Below are 18,408 nucleotides of genomic sequence, written 5' to 3'. Positions count from 1 at the left end.
ATAGCAAACCAATTTTCCCAGTGCAAGACTTTTCAAAACTTTACAAAAGGTTTAAAACTTTGTGAAAAAGTGTGAAAAAATAAAAAGTAAAACTTATAATTAACATTTTTTCACAAAATTCATTCATTTCATTTCCTTTTCCATCACCCTACTACATATGGGACCTACATTTTTTTTTTTCCCACCGCAACTTTGCAAACAAATGCAGCTTAAGGCTTTTTAGTGCGGATTCCGAATTTGACACACCAACCCTCCTACTAATGAAAAAAAAAAAAGTTTCAAAATTATTGATAAAAGAATGCCATGGAATGGGATGTTGTTACTTGGTCTTTACATATTATTCAATTTTGGGCTAAATGAAGGACCATTAGTATGAGGATATTTCTGTAAATTCACAAAATAGAATAAAATGATTTTTAATAACTTAAAAACATATATTTGGGGTAACTAGTAAGTAACCGAATCATACCTAATAAAACATAAAGAAATCATCGATTCTATCCATCATTTAGAATTTCGCTTTCTTTCAAAGACTTTTTTTAAAACAAGTCTCTTTACTTGCTCAACCCGCCTTGTCCTCTGCTCACTTTGCCGGAGACTGGCTTCTGCCACCCATGTCCGGCGAGAACCCCAACTCCGAAAACAAGAGAAACCCACTAGAGCTGAGATCTTTAGATCATTAAGCTTTCTGGGTTTCACTTCTTGAGCTCTCAATATGGGGAACTGTTACGCTTGCTTGGGAGTTGTGAACTCAGAAAAAAACCGGAACACATCGACGAAGAAAAAACGAAGAAAGAAGAGAGAAAAGAAAGAGAAACCTAACCCTTTTTCTCAAGACCCAAGACCTCCGGGGCCGATTCGAGTCCTTAAGGATGTTGTGTGTCATAGAACACGAATCACAGATAAGTATATACTGGGTCGTGAACTGGGTCGAGGTGAGTTTGGTATTACTTACTTGTGTACTGATAGAGAAACTAAAGAAGCTTTAGCCTGCAAATCTATATCCAAGAGGAAGCTCAGAACAGCCGTAGACATCGAAGATGTTCGCCGAGAGGTTGCTATCATGTCTAGCCTTCCTGACCACCCGAACATCGTTAAGCTAAAAGCTACTTATGAAGATAATGAAGCTGTTCATCTCGTCATGGAGCTTTGTGAAGGTGGTGAGCTCTTTGATCGGATCGTTGCTAGGGGACATTACAGTGAGCGTGCAGCCGCGAATGTGGCCAGAACGGTTGCTGAAGTTGTTAGGATGTGCCATGCGCATGGAGTGATGCATAGAGACCTTAAACCTGAGAATTTCCTCTATGCTAACAAGAAGGAGCATGCGCCTCTTAAAGCCATTGATTTTGGGCTCTCTGTTTTCTTCCGCCCTGGTGTGTGTGCTATCTACCCAAATCTGCTTGTTTGCTGATTTCATTTGATTTTGCTCGTTTTCTTAACTTATATGCTGGGTTTCTGAGCAGGGGAAAAGTTCTCGGAGATTGTGGGAAGTCCATATTATATGGCACCCGAGGTGTTGAAGCGGAATTATGGGCCGGAGATTGATATATGGAGTGCTGGTGTGATTTTGTATATTTTGTTGTGTGGGGTTCCTCCATTTTGGGCAGGTTTGCTAGTTTAATTTATGTTAAGAATAGTATAATTCTTTCAATGAATTCGTTTTCACTTTTATTTTTTATTTTTTATTTTTAAGGGGTTCCTTCTTCTTATCTTGTTGATTTTATTGTTTACTGTTTATTGCAGAGACTGAGCAGGGGGTTGCGCAGGCAATTCTGCGGGGGGTGATTGATTTCAAGAGGGATCCATGGCCTAGGGTTTCTGATAGTGCTAAGAGTCTTGTTAGGCAGATGCTGGAACCAGACCCAAAGAAACGGTTGACTGCTCAACAGGTTTTGGGTAAGCATCTTTTGCAGTTTTTGAGTTATTCAATCCGGTTGCTGGATATTGTCATGTTGCTGCTCTCTGTTCATTTATTTTGCAGCTCTGGTATTGATAGCATATAATGCACCAAGCTCTCCTTAAGGGTTGAGAAGTTATGAACCCAATTCCTTGAGCGGGTCCCTTTTATTGAAAAACCGCATTAAATTGGTTGGCCTTCTCAATTGATTGGGAGGGCTAGACTTGATGGAGAATGAGTAGAAGTGATCTTATTTGTCTTGTCTCAAGCCCACTGGGGAAAACATGCATAACTTAGGCCTTGTACCAAGTGTAACCTCAAAAAAGAGCCGATTGGAGGGCAAGGATCTATGTAGCCAACCACATTTAGTTTGGGATGGGCTGGGTTATTGATGTCCTTCAGCTTATGTTTAGCACTACTGTGCAAATGATTTCTGGTCAGCAAAATATGCCCATGAACTATTGTATCTTGACCAGTACCCTTTTTGTCATATGCTCTCTTGGTAGGCAATACTTGGAACAACTACTTAAATAGTATACCCTGAACTTTGCTAGTGAACATCAGGGTGTTTTTAGTTTCTTTCCTAACATACTTAAATTTGTAATCACTGCCTGTGATTTCTTTAAACTTGGCATCATAGTGTGTTGTTGTTTTGCCTAAGAAATTGTCTCAATTTTGGTTCTTAGTTAGAAACAAAATTCCTTACTACATGAGTTGTTTCTCATCTTTTGTTTTCATGACCACCAGCTCCACAAATGAATGACATTTTATAGTGCTTTCCATCATTAAATATCTAATGACTAACTGTTCTGGAAAAGGTTTATGGGCTGAGTTCTGACTTACTGCAGTAATTTAAGATGCAAAACATCCTACTTTTCTAATCCATTGGCTTGGAGCCTTGTTATGTAGGTAGTCATAGTTACTGACCTTAACTGGGCTTGAGGTTTGAGCTCCTTGTAACTTGGAGGATTTGTGCTCCGTCTTCTTCATTATTTCTTTTTTCCTTAAAGCTGAACATTCATCAAATCAATGCTCATTATTATCTCTAGATAAGAATTTCAGGTTATTTATTTGGCTCCCAAAGCAGGTATATCATATGCACACTAGGCATGTCAAACTATAATTGTTGAAGAAATACAGGAAATAGTGATAAATTTTCCCTACTGTTTTAATTTTTATATCATTCTGATACAATTCTAGCTGTTTAAGAAAATGGATTCATCTTAGCAACCACACCCATGCGTGCAATATTTTGAAACCTTTTTTCTGTAATATCGATTTGTCTTTTTCCAACCCTAGTCCAATTACTAGTATTATTATTATTTTTGCAGATCATTCCTGGCTACAAAATGCGAAGAAAGCTCCAAATGTTCCACTTGGAGATATTGTGAGGACAAGGCTGAGGCAGTTCTCTGTTATGAATCGGTTCAAAAAGAAAGCTATGCGGGTTGGTATCTAACTCCAGTAATAATTGGAGCCCCCCCCCCCCAAAAAAAAAAAAAAAAAAAAAAAAAAGGAGAAAAGGAAAAAGAAAAAGCACTTTTCCTTCTTTTCTCATTTTTACCACACTGGGGTCTGGGCCACCATAATTTGCAAATGGCTTGGTTCAGAGAGCTTGTGCCCTCCATGGACCAAAAAGATTGTCTGGTTTTAAATATCATGAGCTGAAACACACTTGATATGCTGTTTTGAAGTTCCCTCTTCCTGAACCATGGCATCGAATAACTACAATATTACAGGTTTTAGTTAGATGGCCTTTTATGCTGAGATTGACCTTGTTCAATCCAATTTCCTTTACATGGGATTTTTGTTGTAAATCTCCAGCCCATTCTATCCACCCCATGGGAATTTTCGTATATCTGACATTTATGCTATGTTTATGGTTTTAATTTGGGCTATCAATATTTTAGGTGATTGCGGAACACTTGTCTGTTGAGGAAGTGGAAGTCATAAGAGACATGTTTAAATTGATGGACACTGATAACAATGGGAAAATTACATATGAGGAACTGAAGGCTGGCTTGCAGAAGGTTGGTTCTCAATTGGCTGAACCGGAGATGAAACTGCTGATGGAAGTGGTAAGTTTATTCTGTCTTTTAAGGAGCTGCAGAGAAGTTGAATCCAGCGTCGCTATTTGGCCTTGTTTTGCATTTTGTACTCTTCTTGATCTTTGTCACATTTTTGCATGTAAGTTCATGTTTTCTAGATCCAACTCTTGATAACGTTCATTGACATGGAGAAACTGCTAGACCAATGTTTCCTTATCAGATGGGGACATCAGGCTACTTGTCCTCACAGTAGGTTGCCTGTTGGTCTGAACAGTCTATTGCTAGGATAAACACTTTGGATTTTAATGTCACATTATTTCTCCAAAGAACACTGTGTTCTGTGGTTAGGCCACTCCCCTTTTCTCTCCCTCAGTCTTGTTCTGTATGTGTCACTGAATTTATTTTAATTTGTTTCATTACGCCATATTGCAACACTTCTATTCACACTTCATCTCTATTTTGCCATGCTTCTCTTTTCCCCCTTCTTGTGAGTTTTCTCCTTTTTTGGGATGAGGGTGTAGGGAGTCACCAACAATTTTCTCATTTGTAAACCCTAAACCAAAACAAGCTATATATGAAAATATCACTTGTAGTCTCACCTGAGGAGAAAAAAAGACATAATTCATAGGGTAAGGAGTCACAGATGGAAGAAAAACCATTCCTGCCTATCCCAACAAATTTTTTATGAGCTAGAGGGTGATAATTTGTAAACTATGATTAGTTGGAAGTTGTCATTAATTACCATGAGAGATTCAAAGAAAAAATATTTAAAGTCATACAAATTTACATGATGGATTAGTCTAGATTCCAATTTGAATTATGTTTTTCAATCTACTTAAATATTTAAAGGATGGGAATGTTCTACGTAAAGTTTTGATGTGATAGATAATCTGGAATTGGAGACTTGGAAAATATTCAAATAATATATTTAGTGTTGCAATTGAACATTGGTATCAGAGAATCCTATCCTACAACTCTACAAGTAGTTCCAAATTGAAAATAATGATGAGGAAATAGGTGTTATGAGGAGAAGTCAAGGAAGACAACACATAACATAAATAAGCAAGACAGGAAATCAATTGCAGCTTACATTCTTAGGGAAATTACTGAAGAACTGAAGTGTGAAATGAGGAAAAGCTCCATTTCAGGAACAAATAGAAACTATGAAGCAGTATTCTGTAGAAAATACTAAAAAGAAGTTAGGTTTAACTCAATTAAAAATGAAGAAATTAAAATTATCCAAGAGAACATATTGTTGAGAGCAGAGAAAGAGAGAGTTTGTAGATTTATTGGGATGGGTTGAATCTATCTTTTTGGGTCTTGATATCGTTCACATAAACTTTTCGTTACCCTTTTTCTTTTGAGTCTATTAAGGTGAAGATTCTGACTTATTATTTCTGCTTCATGTAAAATGCAAGCTATATTGCGTTGTGTATGAAAAATATCTTTCAGTGTTTGCTAACTAGTCATAAGCCCAGATAAAGGAAAAGGTTTGGTGGCTCAGGTTGGCAGCCAGGCACCAATAACCCAGCCAATCCCTTTTACATGGATCCTGCATTCTACTTATGTCCACAGATTATTTGCTGAATAAGTTCCTTCGTTATTGGATTTTGTTAAATATCACTAAAATAAAATTTACTGCATTGAAAGGTTCATGTTTGACTTTGTTTATTTATTTACTTCTTTTTTTGTATAATCTTCAATTTAATGATTGATGGATATTATTCCAAAATTTACATTCAGGCTGATGTTGATGGGAATGGTACATTAGACTATGGAGAATTTGTTACGGTCACAATCCACTTGCAGAAGATGGAGAATGATGAACATTTCCGTAGAGCATTTGTGTTCTTTGATAGGGATGGGAGTGGTTATATTGAGATGGATGAGTTAAGGGAAGGCTTGAAAGATGATTCTGGAGAAATCGATGCTGAAGTACTCAATGATATCATACGTGAAGTTGATGCTGACAAGGTTTTAGTTTCTGTCATCCCTCTGCCCCTTTGCTTTTCAATGCTGCTATATCTGTTGTCACAGAAATCTGAACTGTTTTAATGTTCTTAAAAAAAAATCAGGATGGGAAAATCAGTTATGAGGAATTTGTTGCAATGATGAAAACTGGTACTGATTGGAGAAAGGCATCGCGACAATACTCAAGAGAAAGGTTCAAGAGTTTGAGCATTAACCTGATGAAAGATGGTTCTTTGATAATGGGTAATGCTGCAGATAGTCAAAGTACGGCCATTGAAGCCAAGGGAGATGCCAGCTAGGTCCTATGTGATGCATAAAAGTTCTAATTCGCCTAAAGCTAAACCAAAGCAGTGTGAATTTTCAGAACATTTAGCACACGAAAAGTATGGTTGAGGAAGAAAATATAATCCAGAGTCTTGGCTGGTTCAATTAGTGAAGCCATGTTACAGGTCTTTGGGTTGCTTTTTGGCTCCGTGGAAGCAAATCTTGCGAGACTTTGAACTGTGGCTGGAGTTTGGTGTTGTTGAAGGATGAATGGGTATCATAATAATTCTTTTTTTCTTTTAGAATTTCTGTCAAATTTGTAAATCTCCCAGTGTTGATTTGCTGTAGTATTTTCTTCATGTGTTTTTCTAATTGAACACCTTTTTCTTGGCATTCTGAACCACTTGAAGCTATATAGGTATGGAGAATTAGCAAGTTAAATCCTCTGCCCTGTTCCAAGTTCCAACTTGAATGTGCCAGCTAAATAGGCTATTGAGTTCAATATGAATAGAATTCCCTGTGAAATTTTCCCTTCTCCAGCTTTTACCCGAACAATGTAAAGTATTGTTGCCAGCTTGAAATCAGTACGGTTATTGTATGGAAAATCTTGTTTGTAATCAAATTTGGTGAAAATGAGTCTTACATTGTTTTTAGTTCAAGAAACATGGATGATTAGGTAGTCTGAATGAGAAATGTTTCCTGTGAGAGGAACCTCCTATCCATGCTGAAACTGACTGAGCAGTGTATGTGCTTCCCTTGTGTATCAAACCTGGATTGTGGCAGCCTCTAACATTGAGGTGAGAAGAACAAGGAGGCTTTGAAAATTAAGTCTCTATCCCTCCACCGCTGTGACTTGTTAATGCGCATTTAATGCGGCGAACGGTCGAGATCGAAATCTCGACCGAGATTTTGATCTTGATCATTGGCTTCACCGTTAATGCGCAGCACTGAAGCGGTCGAGATTTTGATCTTGATCATTGGCTTCACCGTGCTGCGCATTTAATGCGCAGCACTGAAGCACAACCCTCCCTCCACACTTTCTCTGCAGTGAAGGCAATATCCATGTAAATCATTGTGGATCACAAGATATATAAGGCTCATTGGTCTTGTATAATCCATGTCGGCAATTTTAATGATAACTCAAGGATACCGAGCAGTTCCTTTCTTGACTTTCTTCAACTGGTAGAAGCAATTTTTCGAACAGGTTATGGGCTATGAGAGCGATATTTCAAATTATGTTACTTTCGTATTGATGGAAAAGAGGAGAGAATGATGGGTTATTCGTCCATTCTTGATATTTTGGAACCTGAAAATCCACATCGACGGGCTTATATTTACTCTGACCTTTCACTAACAACTGTTTAGAATTTTATTAAAATCTATTTTAAATTAAGTTTCAAAATTAGTTTTTATAATTGCTTTGTTAGCGTGTGAGATTCATCATTCATGAGTGAAAGATGGTAATGAGACATCCTTCACTAAAGGAGTTTCTTCATGACTTTGAGTCTTTGATTATGATGCTCTTTGTGATATTGTTCACAATGTGTTGTGAGATGATTATGAATATCAATTGCAATTGATATGATAATTTTAAAGGTCTTGACTCTTGACTATGGTGATAAGGTGAGCATCCTTATAGGGTGTAAGTTACTGAAATTCAAGCTATTGACCCAGCTTGGGCACACCTCAATTATATCCTTAGTGGGAGAACTTTGTTGTCCGTAAGGGTCAAACCTATGACCTCTCAATTGAAAAGTATGAAATCTTACCATTCTACCAATTTTGCATTGGAGGTGTTGGAGACTATTATATATACTATATGTAATATTGAAACTATGATCTCTTCATTAAGAAGTGCTAGTCATTACCGTTTGATGGTAAAAATATAAATAATTAATTCTGAGGTGATGTTAGATTTTAATCTATATACTAGGACTTACTACACCAAATTATTAAGAAGATATGACAATTTTATGTACGCAACCTTATTCTTAAACTGTTACAATTTATTTGTATTAGGTTATTGTCTTGCGTAGTTATATCACTTTAAGTCTTGAACGAGGTTTTTCTCTTCATCTCCCATTTCTCTTGTCTCCATCATTTTCTCTTTGCTTTTAGAAAATTTTCAGTTAGAAGAAAAAAGGATAAAAAAAAATTCAGGTTGAAGCGAGCCTTGGTGCATCACTTGGAAAAACTCCGGATTTGGAAGTGCAAGTTTTGCTGCGGCGAGCTTTGCAGGTAGTCTCCTATTGTTGCTGGTCTCTGCATCTACGGTAGCGACGGATGACAATTTAGAACCTTCTCCACAATACCGGCACTACCACCGCAACAACCGAATTTCCACCCTTGTGGTGTGTTAGGTCTCTGCCTTTGTGGCGTGTTTTATCTCCGCCCTTCTGACGTGTACGTTTCCCCCTTTGTGGTGTGTCTACCCCTCTGTGGGCATTGGTAATAGATGATACGTATATCATATCCACTGTGCTTAATTGTTGTTGTGATTGTTATAACTCTTGTTCTAAGGGTTTATTGGGTTTGACCCATTCCTTAGTTTGGATGACCCTGTCCATTACATGTATGACAGTTTGATCAATTTCTGCTCTTTGGTTTGAACCGAATCTTGTGTTTTCATTCATCTATCTTTTGTATTTTTTCTTTCTTTTGTGTGTCTGTATTTTCTTAGGTTACAAATGAAGTCTTTAACTTTTTAAGAAAAAAAAAAAAAAAAAAAAAAGTCATTCCAACCCTCATTTTACAAGGTCCAAGGTCCAAAAGAAAAATCGCTCTCACTAATCAAGCATCCAATTTTATCGGGAAAAGTAAAAAAAGGATTTTCTCTCTTCGTCACGAAAAAGAGAGAATTGGTATCTACTTAAATAGAAAACATTGGCATAAAAGAAAAGAATTCCTCTAGTTTGATGACTTTGATCTCTAGAAATGAAAATTGTCAATCCATATCTTTGAATTCTTATTATGTGTCTAATTTCAAGTCAAGATTTTTCAATCTTTATTCATCCGGCCTGGTTTGGCCTGTCCTGTGCTCGACCCGGTCTTAACCCATTTTTCCAACTCGGATGGGCTTGGGTTATAAAAATTATCAATCCTGATAGGGTCGGGACAGGGGTTGCATCTTGGTCCAAGCCAACCGGACCCTATATTAGTTTAATTTGATTAAATCAAACTGAAAAGAAAAAAATTATGTCAATGGCAGGTTGGTTGGGTGGTAAGATCACTACTTCTCATCAAACGTTGAGTTCGATTCCATTGAATATCAAATTATTTATTTTGTTTCCTAAAAATTAGAGTCAAGTGATGGTAGAATTGGGCCAACACTAATCCTACTAGGGTTAATCAAGCCCTATTTGACTTTGTCAGAATTAATCAAGGTGGGCGGGGCCAAGTTGGATTAGACCCTAGGTTCGAATTAGAAATTTTAAAACCCTAACAGGATTGGGTTGGTCTTGGTTTTAATTTCAGTCTATAAAGTTAGGTTAGGGTTCAAGGCTGGTCCAACACAACCTGACCCGTTAACAACCCTAAAATTCGTCCGACACTAGTGATTGAACTCTAATTCTTTCAGCCAAAAGGGGAAACAAAATCCAAACCCTATTTTCATTTTTTGATAGGAGAATCCATATCCTAGGATTAGGTTCAAGTTAGAAATTTTAAAACCTTGACAGGATTTGGTTGGTCTTGGGTTTTAATTTCAATCTATAAAGTTAGGTTAGGGTTCAAGGCTGGCCTAGCACAACCCGCCCATTAACAACCTTAGAATTCCTTCCACACTAGTGATTGAACTCTTGTTCTTTCACCCAAAAGGGAAAACAAAATCCATTACCCTATTTTCATTTTTTGATAGGAGAATCCATATCCTAGGGTTCAAGGCTTGCCGTTAACAACCCTAAAATTCCTTCAACACTAGTGATTGAACTCTAGTTCTTTCACCCAAAAGGGGAAACAAAATCCACACCCTATCTTCACTTTTTGATAGGAGAATCCATATCCTATTTGACTGGTTGGCAAATCTCTTCCCCATGTGAATGTATGAAACCAAGTCCTACCAAATCCTCACCTGAAAATCTCCTTTAAAACTGAATTGGGAAGGTAGTTCAAATATTATCATCACATTCCGTGCATGGAACAATTAAAAATAAAAAATATATATAAATATAATCACTTACTTTATAATGCTTAATATCAAATCAGTATTTATTTTTTGGTTGCAGTATTAATTAATCATATCTAATAACCCACTCAAGATTTCTCTTAAACATATAATAATAATTCTTAATTAAGACCAAATCCTCTTGAAAACACAAAGAGCCAATCGTGAAATGCCAAACAGCATCTTTGCGTGTCTTTGCCGGTGACAAAAGAATTCTAATCAGTACTCTATTTCGTGGTAGACTCACACGTCACGTCCCATTAAATTAATAACGACTTTCGCCTCTCTCTCCCCCCCATAACTTACAACTTACAAGGTTGCACGTTCTTAGTGGTTAAGATACGCACCAGTGCGTACTCTAATCGTGTAGCGTAAAAGTGACCACTGCGCGAGGAAGGCGTAGTTCACATTTCACAACCGGCCGACCCGCAGCTGAAGGTGGAGACAGAAGAGAGGGAGGGTTTCGATACTAAATCGTCCATTCCGGAAATTTCTCGAGTCTTCGTTCCTGTCGATGACAAAGTTTCATAGCGATTTTCGATCTTAAAAAGCTTGATCGCATCGAATCTTTCTTCTGCTACTTGAATTTTGAGTTTCAAAGAAGATTTTGACTGTTCGGAGTTTGTAAAATGGGGGTGGATTACTACAATATCTTGAAGGTGAACAGGAATGCTACAGAGGAAGATGTGAAGAAGTCTTACAAGAGATTGGCTATGCGATGGCATCCGGACAAGAATCCAGACATCAAGAAGTCAGAAGCAGAAGCCAAATTCAAGCAGCTTTCTGAGGCTTATGATGTACTTAGTGACCCTCAGAAACGGCAGATCTACGATGCATATGGTGAGGAAGGCCTTAAATCTGGCAATGTTCCTCCTCCTCCTTCTTCTGGTGGTGCTACTAATTTTCGCTTCCACCCTCGTGATCCGGAAGATATCTTTGAGGAGTTATTCGGTAGTTCTGATGGTGGTAGCCGCCGTCGTGGTCGAACTGGTGAGGGTTTTAGCAGGAATCCTTATGCGGATGCTGCCGGCCAACCGCCCCGCAAGATTCCACCTGTCGAAAGGAATATGGGTTTTACCCTGGAGGAACTTTACTCTGGTGCCAAAAAGAAAGTGAAGATCTCCAGGATCGTTCCTGATACTTACGGGTAACTTGTTGCCTCTTACTTTATTCCCTTATTGATTATTGATTTCTTCACTTCATATTTTTTTCCCACAACTATGAATTGTTCGGAAGGATATTTCGAGGATTTTTAATTCAATGTTGCATCTTAGATAATTTTATTTTTACACCAATCTCTTTGCTGATTCGAAGAAGAATTACAGTTATTGATATAGTTCCATTTATAACATGGCGACGTAGCTCCATGAAGTGTGAATTCATGATAACCGGTAGAACTGCTGATTGTGGTTCTGCTGGCTTGACTATTCAGTCAATTTTTCTTATGATTTGGTTGCGGTTTATTTGTTTTACTTCCGATTACTGCATGATGTTAATTTATCACATAAGATGAGCAGTTTGAAGTGATATAATTCAGATGGAAGGAACTATAATAGCTAAGGGCAGAGCTAAGACAATCTTAAGAGAAGTGCTGAAAAATGATATGCATGGCATAACATAGACCTTGTATTTAGCATGATCTCAAAGAGAGCTGATTGAAAGGCAAGATTCCATGTAGGCGACCCCATTTAGTTGGGACAAGGCTTGTTGAGTTGTGTTGTGTTGTTTTGTTTTGTTAATTTGCTTCATCACAGCAAGGAAGTTTTATTTCAAAATTTTCATTGGGATTTTATCTCGATTTCTGTGTAGCCTGGCTATTTGCTCTGGATGAAAATGAAGATTCTGTCTTTAATAAATGATTTTTTGTTTGAAGGTTGCAATACTCTTCGCCAAAACCAGCTACTTAAGAGCAGGATCAAAACATTAATGCATCTGATAATCTTGATTCTGGTGAATAGCTTTTGCTAATGGTCTTTTTAGTCTTATTATGCTTCAATGTGGCATTCAGTGCTATCTTACCATGGATATCCAAGCATTAATATATTGTCCATATTAAGCAGAGACATGCATTTGGAAGGAGGGTGTTGTTGCTTTGCCTACAAAGTTTAGGCCAATCTTTATTATACTAATGAATTGTGTTTTCTGCCTGGCAGCATGTGCCCTGTCATTGTGAGTAGGTGCATAAACATGGGGTGGGGCTTTCTGCATCTATGGAGGTGGTGTTGCTGCCTACCATGCTGCTTGCCAGAATTTTTTCTCTCTATATTTTGATGGCAAAAGCTGCCAAATTAAGGAGGAAATGAACTATTGTTGTCTCCGGGGTATTCGCTCTTCTTTAGTGCTGAGTAGTAGATTGTAATTCTTTTCCCCTGAACCCGTATCTTGAAGCTTAGAGCAGAGGAAATTCAGAGGGGGAGAGAACTGCAAGTAGAAGAAGGGGATTGGGGAAAAAGATGAAGTCCAGAGAAATAGGAAATCGGGGAAACAATATTCTTCATTGCCTTTCCTTGCCATACCCTAATGTACTTATATGCTAGGACCCTTATTGTAATGACCATACTAACCTCCACTAGCCATGGCCTATTTCCCACCATGACATATAAGCCTTACCATAGGCCCTTCCCTTAAGGAGGATCATAACACCTCCGCCTTCTCTCTTGCCTGTCTCCCTCTGTAACATTCTCTTCCCCATATTTTGGGGTTTTGGTTGATGGTTATTTCATTCATCCAAAAAAAAAAAAAAAGGAGGAAGCAAATAAAAGGAATAAGTTGGGGAGGCATGATTCATACTAGTCAAATTTTTATTCTGATATAAAAATCAATGAAGAGTTAGAAGTGGGTACTCTTTTAGAACTGGACTGGGACAAATCTTATTTAAAAAGTTCAGTTGAAATGATCAGAATTTCTTTTGGTTTGACATGAGATGAAAATGAAAGTTTTGGAATTTTGGTTGAAACTTCCCCCACTCAAAAATTTTGTCTGTACTATTAAATTATTTTTATTCATTCCTAATGAATATTTCAGTTTTTTATACAGCAAGATATGGTGTACACTAGCAATCCAGGGTCTAAAACCATGCCACTGTTCTAGGTTATTATTGTTATTATTTTTTAACATATAATTATGAGAATGATTCTAAAAGTTCCAAAATGTTTACGAATACTTGATTAGAGTATCCCTGAAGTTTGGGCCAAATGTGTATTAACACTGAAATGGTCAGATGAAACATGCACTGCCAAAATATACCACATTTTGACTGAAATGTTGAAAATGTTGAAAATGTGAAAAATCTGGTGTTCATGCCACTGTCCAATATGCAGTATAAATGCATCTACTATCTAAAATTTGTTAGGAGGGATTCAGTTGACAATAGAGTGAGATTAATGGCTGAGGAAAGGTTTCTTTAGAAAATTGGCATTGAAGCATTTTTCCTGGCCTTTTGTCATTTTTTTCTTCATTTAATTGTTCAATACTTTGAAATTCTATCAGGTCCTTGCTAGATTGTCAAGATGATTTCGTTTGTTAGTGCAGTCTCAGGAATAAATGGAACAGCTGCAGGCCATATCCTATATGTGTCCTGGTCTCTGTTAGATTATTCTGGAACTAGGCCTTCTTTGAGATATTGTTCTATTTTCATTGGCTAGGGGCAGGTGTTTACTTTCATTTATCTTTGCCTGTTATTACTGTAGTCAACTTAGGGTTGTGAGTATTAAAACTGAGATTTGTTGATCTAACAGTCCTTAACTTGACTGATCTTCAGTTTTTTCTTTTTTTGGGTGATTTACTGATCTTCAGTTTTGAAATAGTGGAACAGGTAAAAACTCATAAGAAATCATTATGTAATGTGCTAGTGCTTGATATTAAAGACTATTTTGTTTTCTTTGTCATTGGAGAAAGACATCCGGACTGTTCTAGTTTTTGCTTTTGGTGGATATCAAATTTGCCATGATAGTTGGCATTATTTGAGTATTTTATTAATAGAAGCCTTCTCATTTTTAGGTTTGAGATGATAATGGGTGGCCTATTTTGGCTACTGCTGGTTGCAAGTCAATGTTGGTTACTTGGAATCTGTGACAAGGACCCAATGTTCATGGACTATATGTATAGGTTAAGTCAATCATCTTTGTTTAGGGAATTCTTCACTATTAAATAGAAAATAGGGTTTCAACTTCAATTCTTGAGAGTTAACATACTTCTTTTGTGGAATGCATGGAGAACAAATTATGGAATTAAGTTAAATACATGTAGGATGAAGAAAGGCCATTCTATGCTTCGTTGGATTGGTAACTGACATTTGTCTAGCTGGGATCTGTCCCTTGTGAGTGTCAATTGTGTCATTGATTAAGATATATCCACTTTGTTTTTATTTTTTTGTTGTGGGGGGAACAACTTTGAGTTCACTATAATATTGACACACTTCTTAATCCTTATGCAACTTTATCTCTTTTTTTAACAATACCTGGGGACTATTTTAAGCTAGAACGGAACTTTTGGAAGGTTGTGGTTTTTGAAAAAGGTTTGTGCTGGACTGTGAGGAAAAATATCCACTAAAAGAACTAGAGGAAAAATTGAAAAGTAGAGTAGAGAAAGGATTAGTAGTATGTTTTTCGGTTTTCATGGTTCCCCAAATATTTTGTCGGTCATCTCAGCGACACAGTAATTAAACTAGTTGTTGGTAAATTGGTTGTAGGGGTTCAACAGAGAGTCTTGCCAAAAAAATTAGATAGTCCGGTTGCAATGTTTACATGGATGTTATTTCCAATCCTACTATGGGCTTGGGGCTAGTTGCAATGGGTACTCTTAAACCAAGTATATAACAGACAATTGATGTTTGGAAATAGTTATTCAATGAAATTGGAAGAGCTTGTTGTAGACACTGCTTGAAATGATTTTCAAACCTTTATTGATAACATCTGCTTTTTGTGTTGTTAGGCTTTATCAATTATACCTGTCTGCATTTTGTCCAACCAGGATTATTTTTCCTTTGGCTTGATGCACCATTACATTGTTTACAGTAAGCCAATGACTGTGGAGGAGATCTTGATCATTGATGTTAAACCTGGGTGGAAGAAGGGAACAAAAATAACTTTTCCTAATAAGGGTAACCAGGATCCAGGCACCATTGCAGGAGATGTAATTTTCTTGGTTGATGAGAAACCCCATGCAATGTACAAGAGAGATGGGAATGATCTTGTGGTCAACCAAAAGATATCACTTTTGGATGCACTCGCAGGGAAGACTTTGAACCTGACGACGCTGGATGGGAGGCTTCTTACAATAACATTGAAAGACATTGTCAAACCAGGGTCTGAGATGGTGATAGAAAATGAAGGAATGCCGATCTCAAAAGATCCTGGCAAGAAGGGCAATCTCAGAATAAATTTTGAGGTCAAGTTCCCATCAAGGCTCAGTGCAGAGCAAAAATCTGATCTGAAGAGGGTGTTGGGAAGGAGTTGACCTTAAATTTGGTGAAGATGTTGAGTTTAACTTGTTAACAGGGGTAGATGGAAGTGCTATTAAGTTGTAAATATGTCAGCATTTCACTATCAAAAGAGAAGATGTGAATAGTAGATTTTTCTTTTTTGGGTGTGAGGTTGGGTGGGCATCAAAAGGAGAATGTGTGGAAACTCATATCGAATTTCATTTGGGGAGCATGAAGAATTCTGATGGTGGTCTCCATTGATGTGCCTTCACATGAACTTCGATTTGCATCCTAGAAATAATTCCTGGATTTAGTAGTGGCTAATTATCAGCACAGAACTTGTGGCAGTAGTTTGAAACTTGTGAAAAAATTTAATGTATTGATTTTGTCTGTTCAGTTTTTCACTGAGTGCTGGATTTTTCTTGACCGTACTGATCTTTGGCAGTGCTTGGGTTGGACTCCCTTTCTCAGTTTTATTATAATTTCCCTCAATGGGCATGGTTGCTATTCTGTTGACAGCGGTTTAAAGCTGCATTTCTGGGAGTCAACATACCAGTGGTTGTGGATTATTGTGTGTACTTGTGTCACTGGAGGCCTCAGGCATTAATTTTTATGTTGTCCATCAAACTTAAAACTTAATGTTTGCAGTTACAGGACCTCCATTAATTTTTCACTTTACCCATATAGTGTGACCCTGAGTAGCAAATAGCTCAATAAATCATGGAGAACACAGCATTAGTGTGACTCTTGAGTAGCAAATAGCCCAATAAATCATGGATAACACAGCATTTTAATCCCTCCATTCTCCGGCCAAAATTAAGTATTTTGCATGGTCGATTCGTTATCCACTTCCAGTGTGAGTTTTGTTTGGTTTTGTGAAAACAGAGGTGGAACGAAGTAAAAGTTGCTGATCATTTCCAGTGCCTTTACCGAACAAAAAGATATCCAGTACACTAGATATTATTGGTTGTACTCAATCCAAAAGACTCCATGTTTAACCGAGCTGTAAAGGAATTCATCAGACTTTCCTTGTTTATATGAGCTTTGGGTCTTTTATCACTTTTGGTAGGGCTTTCCCAGTGCACCCAATGGATTGGCCATCATAAGAATTTCTGACATGCTTCAACAACCACTAATCCCTTACCAAAAAAAAAAAAAAAAATCCAAAATGTTGCTGCCTCCACTGCTTCATATCATTTCATATTTGTTAGTAGATTTTTATTTTATTTTACATCCAGTTCCCATTAGATTTAGCACATTAGCTAAAAATTACGTTGGTAAATATAAGTATCGAAGTTATCTTATGCAATTGCATGATATAATGGTTATTTTTAAATTTTCATACAACCAAATAAAATCTTAGTGATTAGGTTCTTTTTCCCTGTTAAAACACGAGCAAATCACCACAAGATGGAGCTTACTGAAAAATGACTCGGATCATCGCTGTAAAATTCTCATTACTTACCTCAAAAATATATTGAGGATAAATCACCTAATTGAATTGAGGATGCTCTTTGGAAAAAGGTCTCTTTCAAATTCAAGTTGAGTATCCATATTTCGTATATACTTTATGATACAAATTTTGATAAATGACGCTGGACATTGTAAGGGATGCTTAGAGTGATTTGGACAATAGCATACATATATACTTATGCATTGAAGTAAATTTCATAACTTTGATAGTGATTTTAGTGTGTGAATTGCTTAGGTAATTGGAAGTAATTTGAGTCTATAGTAAACATCTTTCTAGTCAATGCAGAGCTGTTCTAGTGGTGAAACCAACACCTCTTAGTGAAGATGTTGTTGGTTTGACTCTTGCTGAGGCATATTAATATCTCAATTCCCCATCTTAATAAAGTCCCTTTGTACCCAAAAAAATAAAAATAAAAAATCTTTCTAGTTAAGGATAATTTGAGTTTTAAAATAATATTTAACAATTAATACAAGGAGGTGTTTGTTACCTAAGTCTAGATTCTCTCTATTTTAGCAAGTCATCCTATCATACTCATATATGGTTGTCAGGTCTTATGTGAATATTCAAGGATGGGAGGACAGCCTGTCTGAGTAGAGAGGATCTTCACCGAGAGTAAATGACATCATCCAACTATTTTGTCAACTAAGAGGGGAGGTAAGTGATATTTACATCTTCAATTGTACAAGTCTTGGGGACGGGATTGCGAGTTGTTGGGGACAATCTCAAGGGTAAAATGACATAAAAGTAGGAGAAGCACTGGTTTTGCTAAAACTGTTTTTGTCTAATCTTGTTAAGTGAACAAAACAATGCCTACTTTTGTAGGGAGAATTTATTTATGAGTTTTTTGCATGTTGCATATAACAATGGTGTGAAATTCTTGGTACTTTACTATAGTGGCCTAAATTACATGGCATTTACTAGCTAAATTACAAGTTGCACACTATTAGACTTTCATTCAAGATTATGTTAAGTCACAAGACAAATGATAATATTGCCGTCAATAGAGTAAAATGACATAACTACCCCCTATTTAATACCCTCCCATACCCGAGTCCTTAGGTTCTCCCTTACACTCATTTTCTATCAATACCTTGCAAGAAATTATCTTCTTTGCTCTTTTGGGGGAAAATTGAAAGACACTAAAACCATTATTTTGTCCCAATCATTAAC

General features: G+C 37.0%; 2 protein-coding genes across 2 annotated transcripts; both read left to right on the top strand.

Moving 5' to 3' along the window:
• The first annotated feature begins 493 nt into the window (after positions 1 to 493).
• Positions 494 to 6,836, top strand: LOC149006828 (calcium-dependent protein kinase 10-like). The gene is made up of 7 exons (XM_089164881.1): positions 494 to 1,373; positions 1,464 to 1,607; positions 1,744 to 1,896; positions 3,229 to 3,344; positions 3,808 to 3,975; positions 5,689 to 5,919; positions 6,021 to 6,836. The coding sequence occupies exons 1-7, from the start codon at positions 716 to 718 to the stop codon at positions 6,213 to 6,215; spliced, it is 1,665 nt and encodes a 554-aa protein (XP_089021007.1). The 5' UTR covers positions 494 to 715; the 3' UTR covers positions 6,216 to 6,836.
• A 3,832-nt stretch (positions 6,837 to 10,668) lies between these two features.
• Positions 10,669 to 16,887, top strand: LOC149006827 (uncharacterized). Its single transcript, XM_089165753.1, has 2 exons — positions 10,669 to 11,489; positions 15,358 to 16,887. Exons 1-2 carry the CDS (start codon positions 10,972 to 10,974, stop codon positions 15,797 to 15,799), a joined length of 960 nt encoding a protein of 319 aa, XP_089021879.1. The 5' UTR covers positions 10,669 to 10,971; the 3' UTR covers positions 15,800 to 16,887.
• The last annotated feature ends 1,521 nt before the right edge of the window (positions 16,888 to 18,408 follow it).

Source organism: Hakea prostrata, chromosome 8 (genome assembly GCF_041222555.1).
Source record: "Hakea prostrata isolate BN-2017 chromosome 8, UWA_Hpros_2, whole genome shotgun sequence".
NCBI classification, from domain to species: Eukaryota; Viridiplantae; Streptophyta; class Magnoliopsida; order Proteales; family Proteaceae; genus Hakea; species Hakea prostrata.
Note: the sequence above shows the minus strand (reverse complement) of the source record. Positions and strands in the feature narration are given on the sequence as shown.